The 14,241-nt window shown below is 40.0% G+C and overlaps 1 protein-coding gene across 1 annotated transcript; it reads left to right on the plus strand.

The window, feature by feature from the left end:
• The first annotated feature begins 2,706 nt into the window (after positions 1–2,706).
• LOC119220240 (interferon-induced very large GTPase 1-like) lies at positions 2,707–10,791 on the plus strand. The gene is made up of 4 exons (XM_037476085.2): positions 2,707–2,800; positions 4,466–4,574; positions 5,511–5,548; positions 5,631–10,791. The coding sequence occupies exons 2-4, from the start codon at positions 4,505–4,507 to the stop codon at positions 10,356–10,358; spliced, it is 4,836 nt and encodes a 1,611-aa protein (XP_037331982.2). The 5' UTR covers positions 2,707–2,800; positions 4,466–4,504; the 3' UTR covers positions 10,359–10,791.
• Positions 10,792–14,241: the final 3,450 nt, after the last annotated feature.

Raw genomic sequence — 14,241 nt, forward strand, 5'->3', positions numbered from 1 at the left:
TGGAGTTGTCTTTTTAGAAAAGTCTTTTCTATTATTATGAGCAAATTAAGAGAACCAGTTTAGCCCAGTTCACACAATCCAAAATCACAAATACTGTGAAACTTTCGTCTATTTTTATATTTAGTGATAGAATTATTCCTGATATCAAAAGACCATGTCAATTTTAATCATATTTTGATTTGGGGTTGACCATTCAATTGGTGTCCAGGTGTCTTGGTGATTACTCACACCTTCCCTGTGCTCCGACCCTCTATAAGCTGCATAGATCCTGCAGTCTTTGTTCCTCCTCCAGAGGAATGCGCTGCACCCTCTATGACAAGTGAGACCTGTGCAGGAAACAAACTTCAAAGATACATTTCTTTTCTAATATGTCTTTATTTCAGTATCGTAGGACTATCGTAGGTTGTCACAACTCCGAAGTCTAAACATTCTGTCCAATGAAACTGCCTGAAGTTATCAGGAAACTTAAAATGTGATTTATTGAAAACCATATTATGTGGCTAAATGACCATTTGGAACAGTCCCACACTTTGGGAACTGTTTAAACTGTTATTCTTTTTCTACGTTAAGTACTTTCCTTAACTTTTCAATCCTCCACACTGCATCTTAGAGGTTCACATAATCAATAATTAGCCATTCACCGGCCTTCCAAAAACTGGTCAGTAACTGTAAGTTGTTTATATGATGTCAGTTGAATAACATGGAAGTTCCCAACTGGAGTTTCAACATCAACATTCCAAGTGAATACATTGTCAATACCTAAAAGCATACAGATTCGATGTCAAAACATTATGTATTGTATTTTTATTCATCAAACTTATATTATGTATTTTATATATATATTATACTGGATATTTAAAATATGTATTTGAATTATCTAGTCAACTAGGATATAATTTGTAGGATACTCATACTACACCGTATTGTATGCCTATTTCTAGATTATTCATAATCATTATATGAGATACTGCTGTACTTTGATCTATTTCTGCGGTGTAACTTAACACTGCTCCGTTCGCTTGCCTGATGCTTGCCACGGTGAGTAAAACCTACATCACAGCAGCTCGACATTGTTCCAAAACCAGGACCAGTGCTTATAGTGTGCTGGAGGTAAACTTTCCAGCCTCACCTGCTAAGTCCTGTCTGAGAGGAAGTCAGTAATCCACTGACAGCTGGAGGCTGCACAGTGAACTGGGAGAGTTGGGATTGAATTCACCCAGGATGATGGTGTTGAATGCTCAGTGAAGTCCACAAACTGAATCCTTCATTCGTCCCTGGTGAGGCGATGTGATGCAGCATATGATGCATTCACATGTTGACTGCATCATCCACCGACCTGTTTGCCCCAAACGTAAACTCCAGGGGGTCTTAATACCTTGGACAAGGTTAGGGGTATATTGACTTTGAATGGAGGCAAACAAGCAATTCCCAGTGAATCCACCAATAAGCATCAATGACAAGTAAAATTATTGGAGGATAAATAGAGGATATAATAATGATGATGTATAAATATGTGCACAATGAAATACATTATTTAGAAATATTAACTATTAATATTTCCAAAGAGTCTTTAAAAAATGTTATTTAAAGCGATTTTGGTTTATATCAGATGATAAAAATGATTTCCTATTGGGTAATCTGGAGTCCATGCATTTGTACTCCAGATTACTCAATGTTTCCTACAGATTTTTTCTTTTTTAGTTTAACTCCTGAACTCCCTGTCAAACCATCAACCCACACACAGCCAGGGGAGTGCGACATCTATTAGCTAAATGGTATTTTTTACACCATGCGTCACTAACAATAGTGCATTTTGTGTTCTGTTGCAGTGCGGCAGTGTGTCCGTGTAGCTTTTGGGTGCAGTTTAGTTGGACAGTGACCCGTGCTGCAGTAATATTCCCCCTCTGATAGAAGGACAGCTCGATTTCCTGTAAACCACGTGACTTTGAGGAAATCCCATATATATTTCCTCTAAAACACGTGACAAAGAGGATAGCGCGCTCACTTACTTTCACTTACAGATTTGTTATTGCTGGTTAAACGTTTTTACTGTGTGAGGACGTGAGAGGCAGACGTAGACCTCGCTTTCAAACTGTAAAATTAAACTCTTAATGCTGGAACAGTGGTTAGTGAAGTGAAAAGATGTGTTACCCGTATGACAATATCAATCATGAGAGGTAACTCTGTAAAGACGTACACTTCTAACTGAATCCTTGACAAAACTATTCAACAGTGGTTGTATAGTGATGCAATGGAAAGGGTGAGTGTGACATCTAGTGGCAGAATGTTATTAATTGTGCCTTAATTACTAACTGCGCCACTTACTGTAGTGAACTCATTTCCTGCAAGGTTGCAGCATTTAGTTACTTAAAAGTTAAGGTCTTTCCAAAAGAGCAAACTAACTGATGAGGCTTTAAGCTTCAAGATTTTAGTCTGAAGCTTTACTATATAACTGTAATCAGCATGAGTCTAAATACAAACGCCAGACTAAATAAAATTCACTGTCCATTGTTTAACATCAGGGCATCTCCAGGTAGCGGAGTAATATACAGGATTTTATTATTGTTGTTGTTCCTGACCCATTATTATTATTACATGTATGTATAATGCAATGTCATCTTGTTTCTCCGCGGCACGATTTCCTCTAAGTCATGTGACTTCTACATCTCAGATATGTGGGAGGGGGATGTGGGGGCGGTTTTCGCTTCCATCTCTATATAAACTGCGAAGACTAAACTAGTTATCTTTCCTCACCACATTTACACAGAACAGACTTCAAAAAGGAAACGAAGAACAAACGGTGAGTTTCACAATATTTATTTTGTGTGTGTCAAATCGAAGCATGTGTGGTTCATACAACAGACGGTAACTTTGTATTTAAGTATTTGCTTGAAGTATTACTTGCCCACTCAAAGTCAGCTCCGAATACCTTTGTGTATCGGTCACTGGCACCGATGCGCGCTGGAGCCCAAAAGCATGACTCAGACACCGATGGAGGAGACAGGTGGCTTCACTCAAAGTTCAGGCAGGTTCAAAACCAGCAGATCAGTCAGAAGCAGACATGCCAACCCTCCCGATTTTTCCGGGAGACTCCCGAATTTCAAAGCCCCTCCCCACAATCTCCCGGACAGACGTTTCTCCCGAATTTCTCCCGCCACACCACCAGTCACTGGGCGCGCCGTTTCAGACCGAAAAGGTTACACCTTGAAGACAAGCGCGGCAATTAGAACGGAAAAAAATGAGAATGGCGCTGCAAAGAAAACCGCGAGAAGGCAAACAAATCCAGAGAAGCATGCGGGGTGTTACACCGAAATCTGTGACCCATCAGGAACTGTGACCGCAGAGGGCGCTGTTTCACACCGTCTGCTCGTGCGTGATAGACAATGGAGGGCGAAGAAGAGCGTCTACGCAAACGGCGTAAACATAAGACCGCCTACGCAAACGGCGCAAAAGTTTGACTCATTGGCCCTTTCTCATTACCTGAGACGGCGAGAACGGACTTGCGTTCCCGCGAGAATAGACTCGGGAGACAGACTCGGGAGTCCTGACTCGCAGGTTCGGTAGAACGGAGAACGGTCATTTCCGCAATTGGAACAGCAGCTGACTTGATGACGTCACCACGGATCTATGCACGTCAGTTTTAGACTTAAATATAGTACTATTAACAAGCTTTTGTCTCCTTTTCATTTAAAATTAGAAATGGTATATATAATATTGAGCACCATATATATAATCAGTCATAAAACAATTAGCTTTATCATTTTTGGAGGAGGAGGTTGGATACAGTAACAAAAAATAAACTATTATACTAAAATATTTGAATGCACACACACCTATTGTTTAATGTTTGTTTGGAGATGATGTTCGACGATGTCGGGCTTTCATCTGGGTCACATGTCCAGAGCCGAGTTCACAGTCAGCATTCTTCATCTTTAATAATTTCTCCATTGCTTTATTTCATTAAATGAACAAGGTTATTATTGCTCTATCCCTTTCTTACTTTCCCATAAGTAGTTTATGATTTGATGAGTATGTGTGCATGGACTACGTGCACACATACCCAATTCAAGGTCCAATTCCCCTCTTGGAATGAAGATTCAGTCTTTTGGTCTGACTTTGATCTGCAATAAATACATTTTCCTCCATAAGTAGTCAAGTAAAATATTTTGCACTTATTTTTATATATTTTGCTTTTATATATGTTTTTTATATGTATGTTTTTTTTTAAAGATGTTCTCCCGTTGCAGCTGCAAATGTTCAGTGTAACCTTCAATGCTCATCTTTATTTTTCCTTCATAGTGCTCTTACTTTTGTGCAGAATGATATTATTACTGTCCTACTGTCCCTTTTGGCATGGTTATTCAGTTGTTCATCATAAACTATGCCTGAAAATGTTATCTGACATTCTATTGCTTATCATATCAAACAATTTTTGTTTTTTGACTTGTTTATGCCTTTGTCTTAGGACTGCAACATGACGCTGTAAAGATGAGGAGCCGATAAGATGGAGGAAGACAACAATAACAAAGCAGCAGCAGGACGAGAGTCCGTACCATCTGCAGCCAATAAGAGAGGTAATGGTTTAAACAATATTTTATTGTACACAGTAGGAATTATATTTAGAACAAGAATGTATTAAATGAATCGTGTGACTATGAAAATTTGTTTATTACGTTTGATGTTTCAAACAGCAAACACTGTTGTTTCAGGCATCACAGCACTGCTACATAGTGATGTTATTCTCTGTTAATTAATTTCCGTTATGCCTGGTCTCACACTAGTGTTATATAGTGAATTCCATTGACATTGGAACATGATTAAGTGCTGGATGCTTTTGGTAAACTGTATATTAACCTTAAGCCTGTGAGCCATAGACTTCAGTGTTACTTGCTCTGTGTTTGGATTTTTATACATAGCATACTTCCTGACTTTGTTAGTCCTAGTAATCAAAGATAAAACCAGTCAAATTTCCAGCACCGAAAATGATCGACCTACTGCTCTGGCTAGCTTTTGAAAGTATAAGAACAAATTATCTTAGGCTTGACCACTAACAATACAGTTGGTTTTAAAAATAAACACAGCACAGACTTTTGTTTATATGCCAAGAAGGAAAATTGTATAATAAGTTTGGCAGACATTAATTACAATATTAATGTGTTTCCTGGATGCATCTAAAGCTTTTGACTGAATTAATGTAAATTGTTTTTACAAGTAGTACCTCCATATTTGATAAGGGTTTTGCATTTGCATGTGAGTTGGATGGGAAAAGAGTGGATCTGCACCCTTCCTAGTGACCGTGTTTGTTAAATCATGTATGTTTCTAAGCTAGACCACGAAGCATTTGTCCAAGCAGACAAGCGATAAGAAGTTAATGTGTTGCATCATTCTTATTTTTCTTTATTCAATCATCAAAACAAATCTTATAGTGTGGTTTACAAGTGGAATATTTTTATTGTACAATGACAATGAAAGGAAAAAATAACAATTGTTTGTTGATATGTTTTTATTAGGTACCTTGGATATGGATGCAAGTGGGAGCAAAGACGTGGTAAGTAACTCAGAATATAATTTTTAGCACTGATTACCTGACATTATCAGTTTTTCTACATACATTCCATTTTTGTTAACAGAAGTCAGTGAAGGATTTTGGAGAGATCAACATGAAGAAACAACACCAGAGACAAACTGAAACACTGCTTGGAAGACTTCACCTTCAAGAGAAATTGCAACAGAAACTGTCCCCAGCAGACTTTCTTAAAGTAGGTCCACCTGTGAAACAGGACAATGAGGTATCTGAGAAAGATTTAGCTTATACTTTTCTTCAGAGGTTGATGATGTTAGACTACAGAGCCAGATATATTCCTGTAAGACAAGACAGACCTGAGGTGAGCAACTCAACCCCTGCTAGAGAGATTGTCACTGATGACACTGACGATGATGACTTTGATGCTTTTTGCAGCCCCAATAGTGACTTTGATCAATCTAATCTCAAGACTCACGTGCATCCCATGGATGTTCAGATGGCAGTGTTTCACTGCTCAGACAGCTTTTTTAAGCAGAACATGATAACAAAGCTCTCCCAGTGTCAGTACGCCTTACCTTTGCTTGTTCCTGACCCAGTAACAATGGATATTGAATGTCCTCTGTGGACATTCAAACAAATAAGAAAAACATGGAAGATAACTGAGATGAAAGATGACACAAACACGGTCACCATGAAGAGTATGCCCATCTGCAAAGCTGAGACACCCATGGTCTCATTTCTCCGCTTGGGTTCACCTTCTCTGTCTAAATCTCAGCTGATGAACACTTTGATCAACGAGCGTCACAACACCTTCTTCCACAGAAACTGCCCAGGTAGCACCAAGTCTCGCCACCTGATGGATGGTGTTGCAGAGATTGCCTGGTACTGCCCCGCTGGGAAACCCAACGATGCCTTCACTGACTGCATTGCCTTCTGTAATCTTCATGGTGATGCCCTGTCATTTGAAAAACAGTGTGAAATACTGACTGACAAATCTTCAGTCAATGTGGTACTTGTACCAACTCTGGAAAAAAATGATAAAATCAGTGCAGTGATCTCGGCCCTTTACAAGTGCGCAAAACCTCTCATTTGTCTCATCGCTGATAGCGATGGTGGTGCTGTGCAGATGAAAAAGGGAAAATACAAAATGGGTTTAAACAACAGAAGCCAGTCAGAAGTTTCTGAAGAACTAAGAAAAATTATTGGGAAGATTTTGTCTGCATCTCATTCATTCTTCCAGCTTGAATCTATGAATGACGTTTCTGGAATCAAAGTGGATGAAGAAGACACAGTCTGCCGAAAAGGGAAATCTGCTGCAATGAAAATTGTGGAATTGCTTCAGGGGATTGAAGTTTCAAAGATCAAAGACACATATCTCCCTTGTCAAGGTCAACTGTGGAAGGAATGGAGCAAAATCCACAAAGAACTGTATCGCCTCAAAGGAAACATTGAAAACGACAAAGATCAAAAGGAACAGAAACTGAAGGAAAAAAGACAAGAACAAGTCACTGTTTCCTTCAGTAAACCAATGAAAATGTTCATTGAAAGCCTCTCAACTTTGTCAGGAAATGAAAAAGATTACTTCTTGAAATGGATTCAGATCTTAATAGATGCCCTCTCCACAGACGACCTCTCTTCAATTCTCCAAACCTATGATACAAAGTGGGCTGAGGTCTTGGCCTTGAAGAAGAAGCATGACAAGACTGAACTTCTGAAAGAAAAGCAAACTGAGCTTGATAAAATATCAACAAAATTACAGTCAGCCACTTTTGGCTTGGAGCACATCTTCAGAGAAATGGGACAGATCTATGAAGCCCATGCATCTCTGCAGAAACTCACAAAGAGGGGACCGACTGACTGGTCTAAATACCCTGAGCTGGTTGCAGAGCTGATGATATCAGGACACCCAATGGAGCTGATGGATGGTGATGCAGGTCATGTACCTCTAACGTGGATCTCCAGTCTTTTAGAGGAAGTCATCAAGAAACTAGGTGACAAGAGAGTCTTTGTTCTGTCAGTGTTAGGCATACAAAGCAGTGGAAAATCAACAATGCTGAACGCCATGTTTGGGCTCCAGTTTGCAGTGAGTGCTGGCAGGTGCACCAAAGGTGCCTTCATGCAGCTGGTCGAAGTGTCCGAGGAGATAAAGAAAAACTTTAAGTTTGACTACGTGCTAGTGGTGGACACTGAAGGACTGCGTGCTCTTGAGTTGGAAGGTAACGCCACTCTTCATCACGACAATGAACTGGCAACATTTGTTGTTGGTCTGGGGAACATGACACTGATCAACATCTTTGGAGAGAATCCAGCTGAGATGCAAGATGTTCTGCAGATTGTTGTTCAGGCTTTCATGAGGATGAAGAAGATTAAACTTTCCCCAAGTTGTGTGTTTGTTCACCAGAATGTTACAGATATTGGTGCTGCAGAGAAAAACATGGATGGAAAGAGACGGCTGCAAGAAAAACTGGACGACATGGCCAAACTAGCAGCCAAAGAAGAGGGTTGTGATGCAGAGTTCTTCAGTGACGTCATTGCATTTGATGTGCAGAAAGATGTGAAATACTTTGCCCAGCTTTGGGAGGGAAGTCCTCCTATGGCTCCTCCGAATCCAGGTTATAGTGAGAGTGTCCAAGAGCTGAAGACCATCATCCTCTCCAAAGCCAAAGAGTGTGCTGGGATCCCTCTCTCACATTTCAGAAGCAAAATTCAGGACCTGTGGAAAGCCCTGATGAACGAACAGTTTGTTTTCAGCTTCAAAAACACACTTGAAATTGCAGTGTACAGAAAACTTGAAGTTAAATATGGGAACTGGACCTGGAAACTGAGGAGCAACATGCTAGACATTGAGAACGAGCTTCATACCGAAATTCAAAATAGAAAACGTGACACGGTTGAACTTACGTACCTTAATGAAAAATGTAACATAACCTTTGGTGAAATCAAAAAAGAAATGAAAAATTACTTTGATGCTGACAGAGACAAAGACATGTTGGTTCAGTGGCGAGGACGATTTGAAGACAAAATCAAAGACTTTCGTGATGAACTAGTGAAAGGAGTGAAAAGAAAACTGGAAGAAGTCATCCAACAGAAAAAGGCTTGTAAAAAGCTTGATGATAAGAAGACAGAGTTTGAGAACAACCTGCTACAAAAGAGCAAAGAACTTGCTCATAAGTTGAAGGACCAGGCAAAAAATGATCAGGAACTTGAAAAGCAGTTCAATTCTGTCTGGAGTGGCTTAGTTAGACAACTAACTGCAGATACAAAACCTATTGAGGACATCAACTATGATGAAGATCAGTCAACTGTCCTTCAGGAACTGGGTTTTGAATGGTCTCTTGTTAAGGACTGCAAAATTAGTGGCAAGTACAAAACAATGTCACATGCTGGTGATTACGCTGATTATGTCTCCCTCACTACCAAAATAAAAAATTTCTTTAAGGGGCCTTTTCAGGATGAAGAACAGCCATTGATCAGATACCTGATTGACGATGTTGAAAAACAGACCATAGACCAAATCAAGCAAAGACCTGTTGCTTCAAGAGGCTACAGTTTATCTTATCTGCAGGAAGTTGCCAACACTGTAAAACAAAAAGTGACTGAATTTGAATTAAAGAGGAAGTATTCTCTAAAGAAGGAGTTCACAGTTGATCTCTCATTGTATGTGTTTCACAGAGCATGGACGTGGCTTTCAGAATGCCACAAGGAGTTCAAAATGAACAATGATGCACATTCTTATGTAGACAGCAAAAAAATGCAATATTACAGAGTTTTCCAAAACTTCTGCAAAGGAAGTTCATCTGCTGTTGTGCTTGGAGAACTGATCTGTGACAAGCTGAAGAGCGCCGTTTTCGAGGCCGTCTCCAACAAGGTCGCCAAAGATCTAACTGATACCATGAAGAGCAGTTTCCCAGCATTCAATGGGAACAGGTCGAACTTGGAGAAACATGTGTTAAAGTCACTTGCAAAGAAAGGAGACTTTGATAGTTTTATTACCTACATCCAACAACCAAGGAACCAAACAGAGACGTATATAAGAGAAGAAGTACAGAAATACATCTCCACAAACAAAGGAAAAGAGACTGGCGTGAAAATACTCAGGAAAAATTTGGACGACATAAAAAATCTTGTGAGTCTAGATTTATATAATGCAACAGACAACGTCAAGGCCAGCAGTGGAGACCCAGACATGTGGATGAAGGAATTTTCCAATTTGCTACAAGATAATCTAACATTCAACACCATTTGTTGTAAAAACTTCAGTGACTTGAGCTCTTTTGACTTTCTCAAAGAAGAGATAGAGAAAGGTCTTGATTCCATCGTAAAGGAGCTGAGAAGCCTCTCACTGGATGAAATGGACAAATTCAGGATGAAGCCTGATCAAATCCTCATTGATCAGCTTTGTAACTGCTGCTGGGTAAAGTGTCCATTCTGTGCAGCTGTTTGTACCAACACACTGAAAGATCACAGTCCTGACAAACACAACGTCCCTTTCCATCGCCCTGCTGGGATTACAGGAATTCACTGGAAAGGCACAAACGAGCTGGACATTGATTTCTGCACAACATCTGTTGCTAGTGATATCAGTTTCTTTCCCAGTCATGATTCAGAAGTCAGTATTCCTTTTAAAGAGTATCACAAGGGGGGGGAGAAATACGCTTCATGGGAGATTACTCCTGATGAGTCTAAACTGGCATACTGGAAATGGTTTGTCTGCAAATTTCGAAATGAACTGGAAAACCACTACAAGATGAAGTTCCAGGGCAGAGGAGAAATTCCCAGTGCTTGGAAAAATCATGATGAACAAGAAGCTATTGACAGTTTGGATAAACTGTAAAACTTCTAAGTGAGTCAGAAAAAAAAATCTCTACTCGAGTAACAGATACAACAGATCTGTTCAACAGAAATACACATTTTTTTATTAATTAAAAGAGTGAGCGCACACATGACAGAGCACTGTTCCAAGTCTAATGCTTTTTTAAAGATAGCTGATCAATGTGTTAAACTATTAACAAAGAATTCAAGTCATTCTTCCATCATTAGTCAGCGTTAACTAAATATGCTTCAAAAAATATTTTAATTGTATTAAAAAATTGGATTGTCCGAAACCGTTTCTTTTTGATGTCCAACTTGTCTGACTTTGTATTTAGACTTAGACTTTGTAAATCTTCTTTTTTGTATTATTTGTGTGCTGTTTGTTAAGAGATTGATGCCAAATGAATCATGGGATTCTTTGTTTTGTTATTTGCTAAATAAAGTGATTGCTATAGTATGTTGTATATCTTTATTACTAACAGAAATATCAGTCTTCTGCGACCTTCGAGGTTGGTCATCTCCAGGACAATGTATTCTATCGCGGGCGTCACAAACAGCCGGAAGGTCGAGGCGATGTCGATGGCGCGGGACGCCGCTTCCTCCGTGGGCTCGGGGGTCGGCGGACGCGGCCGCCACTGCTCGTTGGTCGCGCCCCGTCTGTCGTGCGCCGTCGAGGACCACATCAGTCGCTGTTTTTAGACAGAAAGGTGCAGGTCTCGGGTCTTTCGGCCATGGCGCAGTCTTCTTCTCCTCCTTCTTCTTCTTCTTCCTCCAAAGACAAAGCTTCGTTCTCCGCGTTGTATTCTTCGCCGTCGTCGTCGTCATCGTCATCCTCTTCTCCTTCTTGATCTTCTTCTTCCCCTCGTAGCTCTCGTTCTTTGTTTTCAGGCCCGGTCAAAGCCTCTCCCTCTCCCATGTCACTGTAGTGGTAGACCTTTCGCGGCTCCACCGGATCTGCAAAAAGACGTTCAAGGAGCTCGAACGCGGTCGGCTTCGCGGCAGTCATGACTTCGGGCCCTTTCGGGGAGACGAGTGTCGCCTCGCCCGACTTTATCGTGCAACGTTAGTATCGTCTCTCTCGCCGACCCATTCTGTCTCTTCCTTCTGTCTCTGTCACCCCCCCCCCCACCCCATGACTCTCTGTCTGCGCGCGCGAGGCTCTCTCTCTCTCTGGCTCTCGCTCTGTCTCTGGCTCTCTGGCTCCCTCTGGCTCTGTCTCTGGCCCTTTCTCCATATGCGTTCTTGGGTGGACTTTTGTTCTCGTGGACTCGTGAAACGTCATCAGTCGCAGCCCGAGTACTGATCCAATTCTAAAGTCAGCATCTGGCCGAGAACGGTCATAATACCCGGATGTGACTCGCCCCGCCCATTTTACCGGGCATGCATCAGAGCAGGCTCGTCTGTTCTTTTGAGAGCCAAATATCCCAGAATGCATTTCACCTCAACAACAGGCAGCAACGACAGGGGAAAATAAACATAACATTATGTCAAAGTTGTTAGTTGTTAAATCAAATTTTGTTGTTAAAGCAAATGTTTGTGAACATTCAGCCTTCGTAACGAGTCTTCATACGTTTTAATGTGGTGTCAGAGACTGATGTTGTTCACTGGTTACGTCTGTTTGAGGACAGAGTTTAGATTCATCACTTCATGTTTAAATATAACTTTAACGTCTTGTCTGTATCCGCAGAGTGCAGCTTGTTTATTGTCCATCATTGTGCATTAAAACGAACAATGTTTTAATTAAAGGACATGAGGAGACTGTCATCGAGACTCTAAATCGGCAGCAGAACTTCAGCTTCAAAGAAACTCTGAAGCTCTGAATTATAATAATAATGAATAAAATAATTCCACATGTGAATTATTGTATAGTTCTCTGTAAGATCTTTGATGTGTCAAAGTCATTATGATGAATGGAGAAGTGTTTTCCATTCATCATAATGACTGACCATTTTTTTATACTTACTACAGATAGTACATACATATGTGTGTTGTAAAATATTTTAGAATATTGTTTTTATAGAACACACAAATACATGCTAACAAAAATATTTTATTTTTCCCACGAAAACAATTCACACAGTGTACATCCCAAGCAACACAAAATTGCACATACAGTGGTCTACATACAAAACAACAGAAGAATTTACTGTATACAGTTACAGTAAAAAAAACAAAGAAAAAACAATGCTGCATCCTGTCTTGTGTTCCGGTCTGTTCTACAGCACCTCATCCACATAACAAGCAATGTTTTCCCTGGCCAAGCAGCAGGGGAAATATTGCTTAGCATGTCGAATCCAGCCATGAAAAGCATCAACTGCTATATCTTCACATGCATCTTCCATAGCTTGGAGAAGGGGTATATCAGTTTGTGGATTTCGGTGATAAACTTTCCATCTCCAGGCAGAAAATAATTCCTCCATAGCTTTGGTCGACCAAAGTGGCTCAGATCTCATCAGAGTTTACGGTTCTTGGCCTTCCTCGTCTTTGTCCTCCCCTTGTCCTCCTCTTACTCTCACTCCTCTGGCTCTGTTTCTAATGTTGGCATCCATTGCTCCAAAACAGAAGAGCTCACCTGTTGCCCTTTTATGCTAAAGCTCTGATTCATAATTGTAACACTGTGTGACAGATGTTTTCCCATGTGACGAGTCAGTGTGCATAGTAGGGCAATTGACTTTAGAATTTTGAATGACAGTGTTTTTCTCGTGAAAACAAAATTTTCTTAATGAAAATTGTGCAGAGAATTGTGTGTAGTGTTTTGAAACTGCAATTTGAGTGTAAAGCAAGAATTGTGCCTGTAGTTTAGCAGAATTGTTTCAGGGGGTTGGTGCATGAGTTACATGTTGTGCTCATTGTGTGTCAAGTACCAGTATTTGTGTGTAAACAATTGAGAAAAACTGTAAATGGAATAGAAAGTGATGGTCCTAAAGGAATAATGTATGTGGCTCCATCTGCTGGAAGAATTTGTTTGGGTTTTCAAATTGTTTTTCTATTGAATACGTTGAGTCAGTTTACAACAATAAAACTAAATCAGTAAAATACAGGAGTCCTGCAATGAATCATACTTCATGAAGGTTAGTAGTAAAGGTTATAGTGTTTGATTTCAGAAAGGTATATTGCATTTTGAGAAGGGGCAGTTAGCCACATTAAATCTTTCAAATAATTGAAAACCCTAACTGTATCAGTATACCCAACATGCGTAACGTTTATTCTGTGCATTATTAAACAAAATCATGACTAAAAGTGTGGGAAAGTAGCAGATTTAAAAACAAAATGTCAATTAATATGAATATTAAACCAAAATCTACGAGAAATAAAGACATTTGGAAAAAGAGATGGGGAAAGTAAAAACAGCAATACAAAGCAAAACTTTGGGAATGATATTGAGGTTAAAATGGTTTCCGTTCTGCTAAAGTTAGAAAATATACGTTGTCTAATACAGCTGTAGATAAGATATTGCAGGAGTTTAACTATTTTATTAATTTTCAAGTCTGTTTTGATTACTCAAAAGAATATTCAGCCCATTATTAGCATTAAGAGATAAAGGATGCCAGTTTGACCAGTGAGTAGTTGAAAAGCCGAACAGCACGATCTGTGAAAGAATCCTTGTTAGAAGCAAATGGTGATACAGATCCACCAAGCACCAGTGCTTGGTGGATCTGTATCACCATTTGTGGATGGACAACGCTAATCAAATAAATCCATTCATTAGGAGAGTTGCTGGTATTTCTGCTTTTGCATTAATTACAAAGTCATTACCATATCAATTAGAGAAATCAGAGATCATGTAATTAAGGTTTAACCAAAAGCACCTGCTGCCTCCGAGCTGTGATGTGGTTTGTGTGTGTGTGTGTGTGTGTGTGTGTGTGTGTGTGTGTGTGTGTGTGCGTGTGTGTGCGTGTGTGTGC

This window comes from Pungitius pungitius, chromosome 12 (genome assembly GCF_949316345.1).
Source record: "Pungitius pungitius chromosome 12, fPunPun2.1, whole genome shotgun sequence".
Classification (NCBI taxonomy): Eukaryota; Metazoa; Chordata; class Actinopteri; order Perciformes; family Gasterosteidae; genus Pungitius; species Pungitius pungitius.

Excerpts from the sequence above, each read along its gene's own strand:
- LOC119220240 (XM_037476085.2), top strand. The coding sequence starts at position 4,505 with ATGGAGGAAGACAACAATAACAAAGCAGCAGCAGGACGAGAGTCCGTA. Across the intron at positions 4,575-5,510 it reads ATCTGCAGCCAATAAGAGAG|GTACCTTGGATATGGATGCA; the intron begins GTAATGGTTTAA and ends TGTTTTTATTAG. Across the intron at positions 5,549-5,630 it reads CAAGTGGGAGCAAAGACGTG|AAGTCAGTGAAGGATTTTGG; the intron begins GTAAGTAACTCA and ends TTTTGTTAACAG.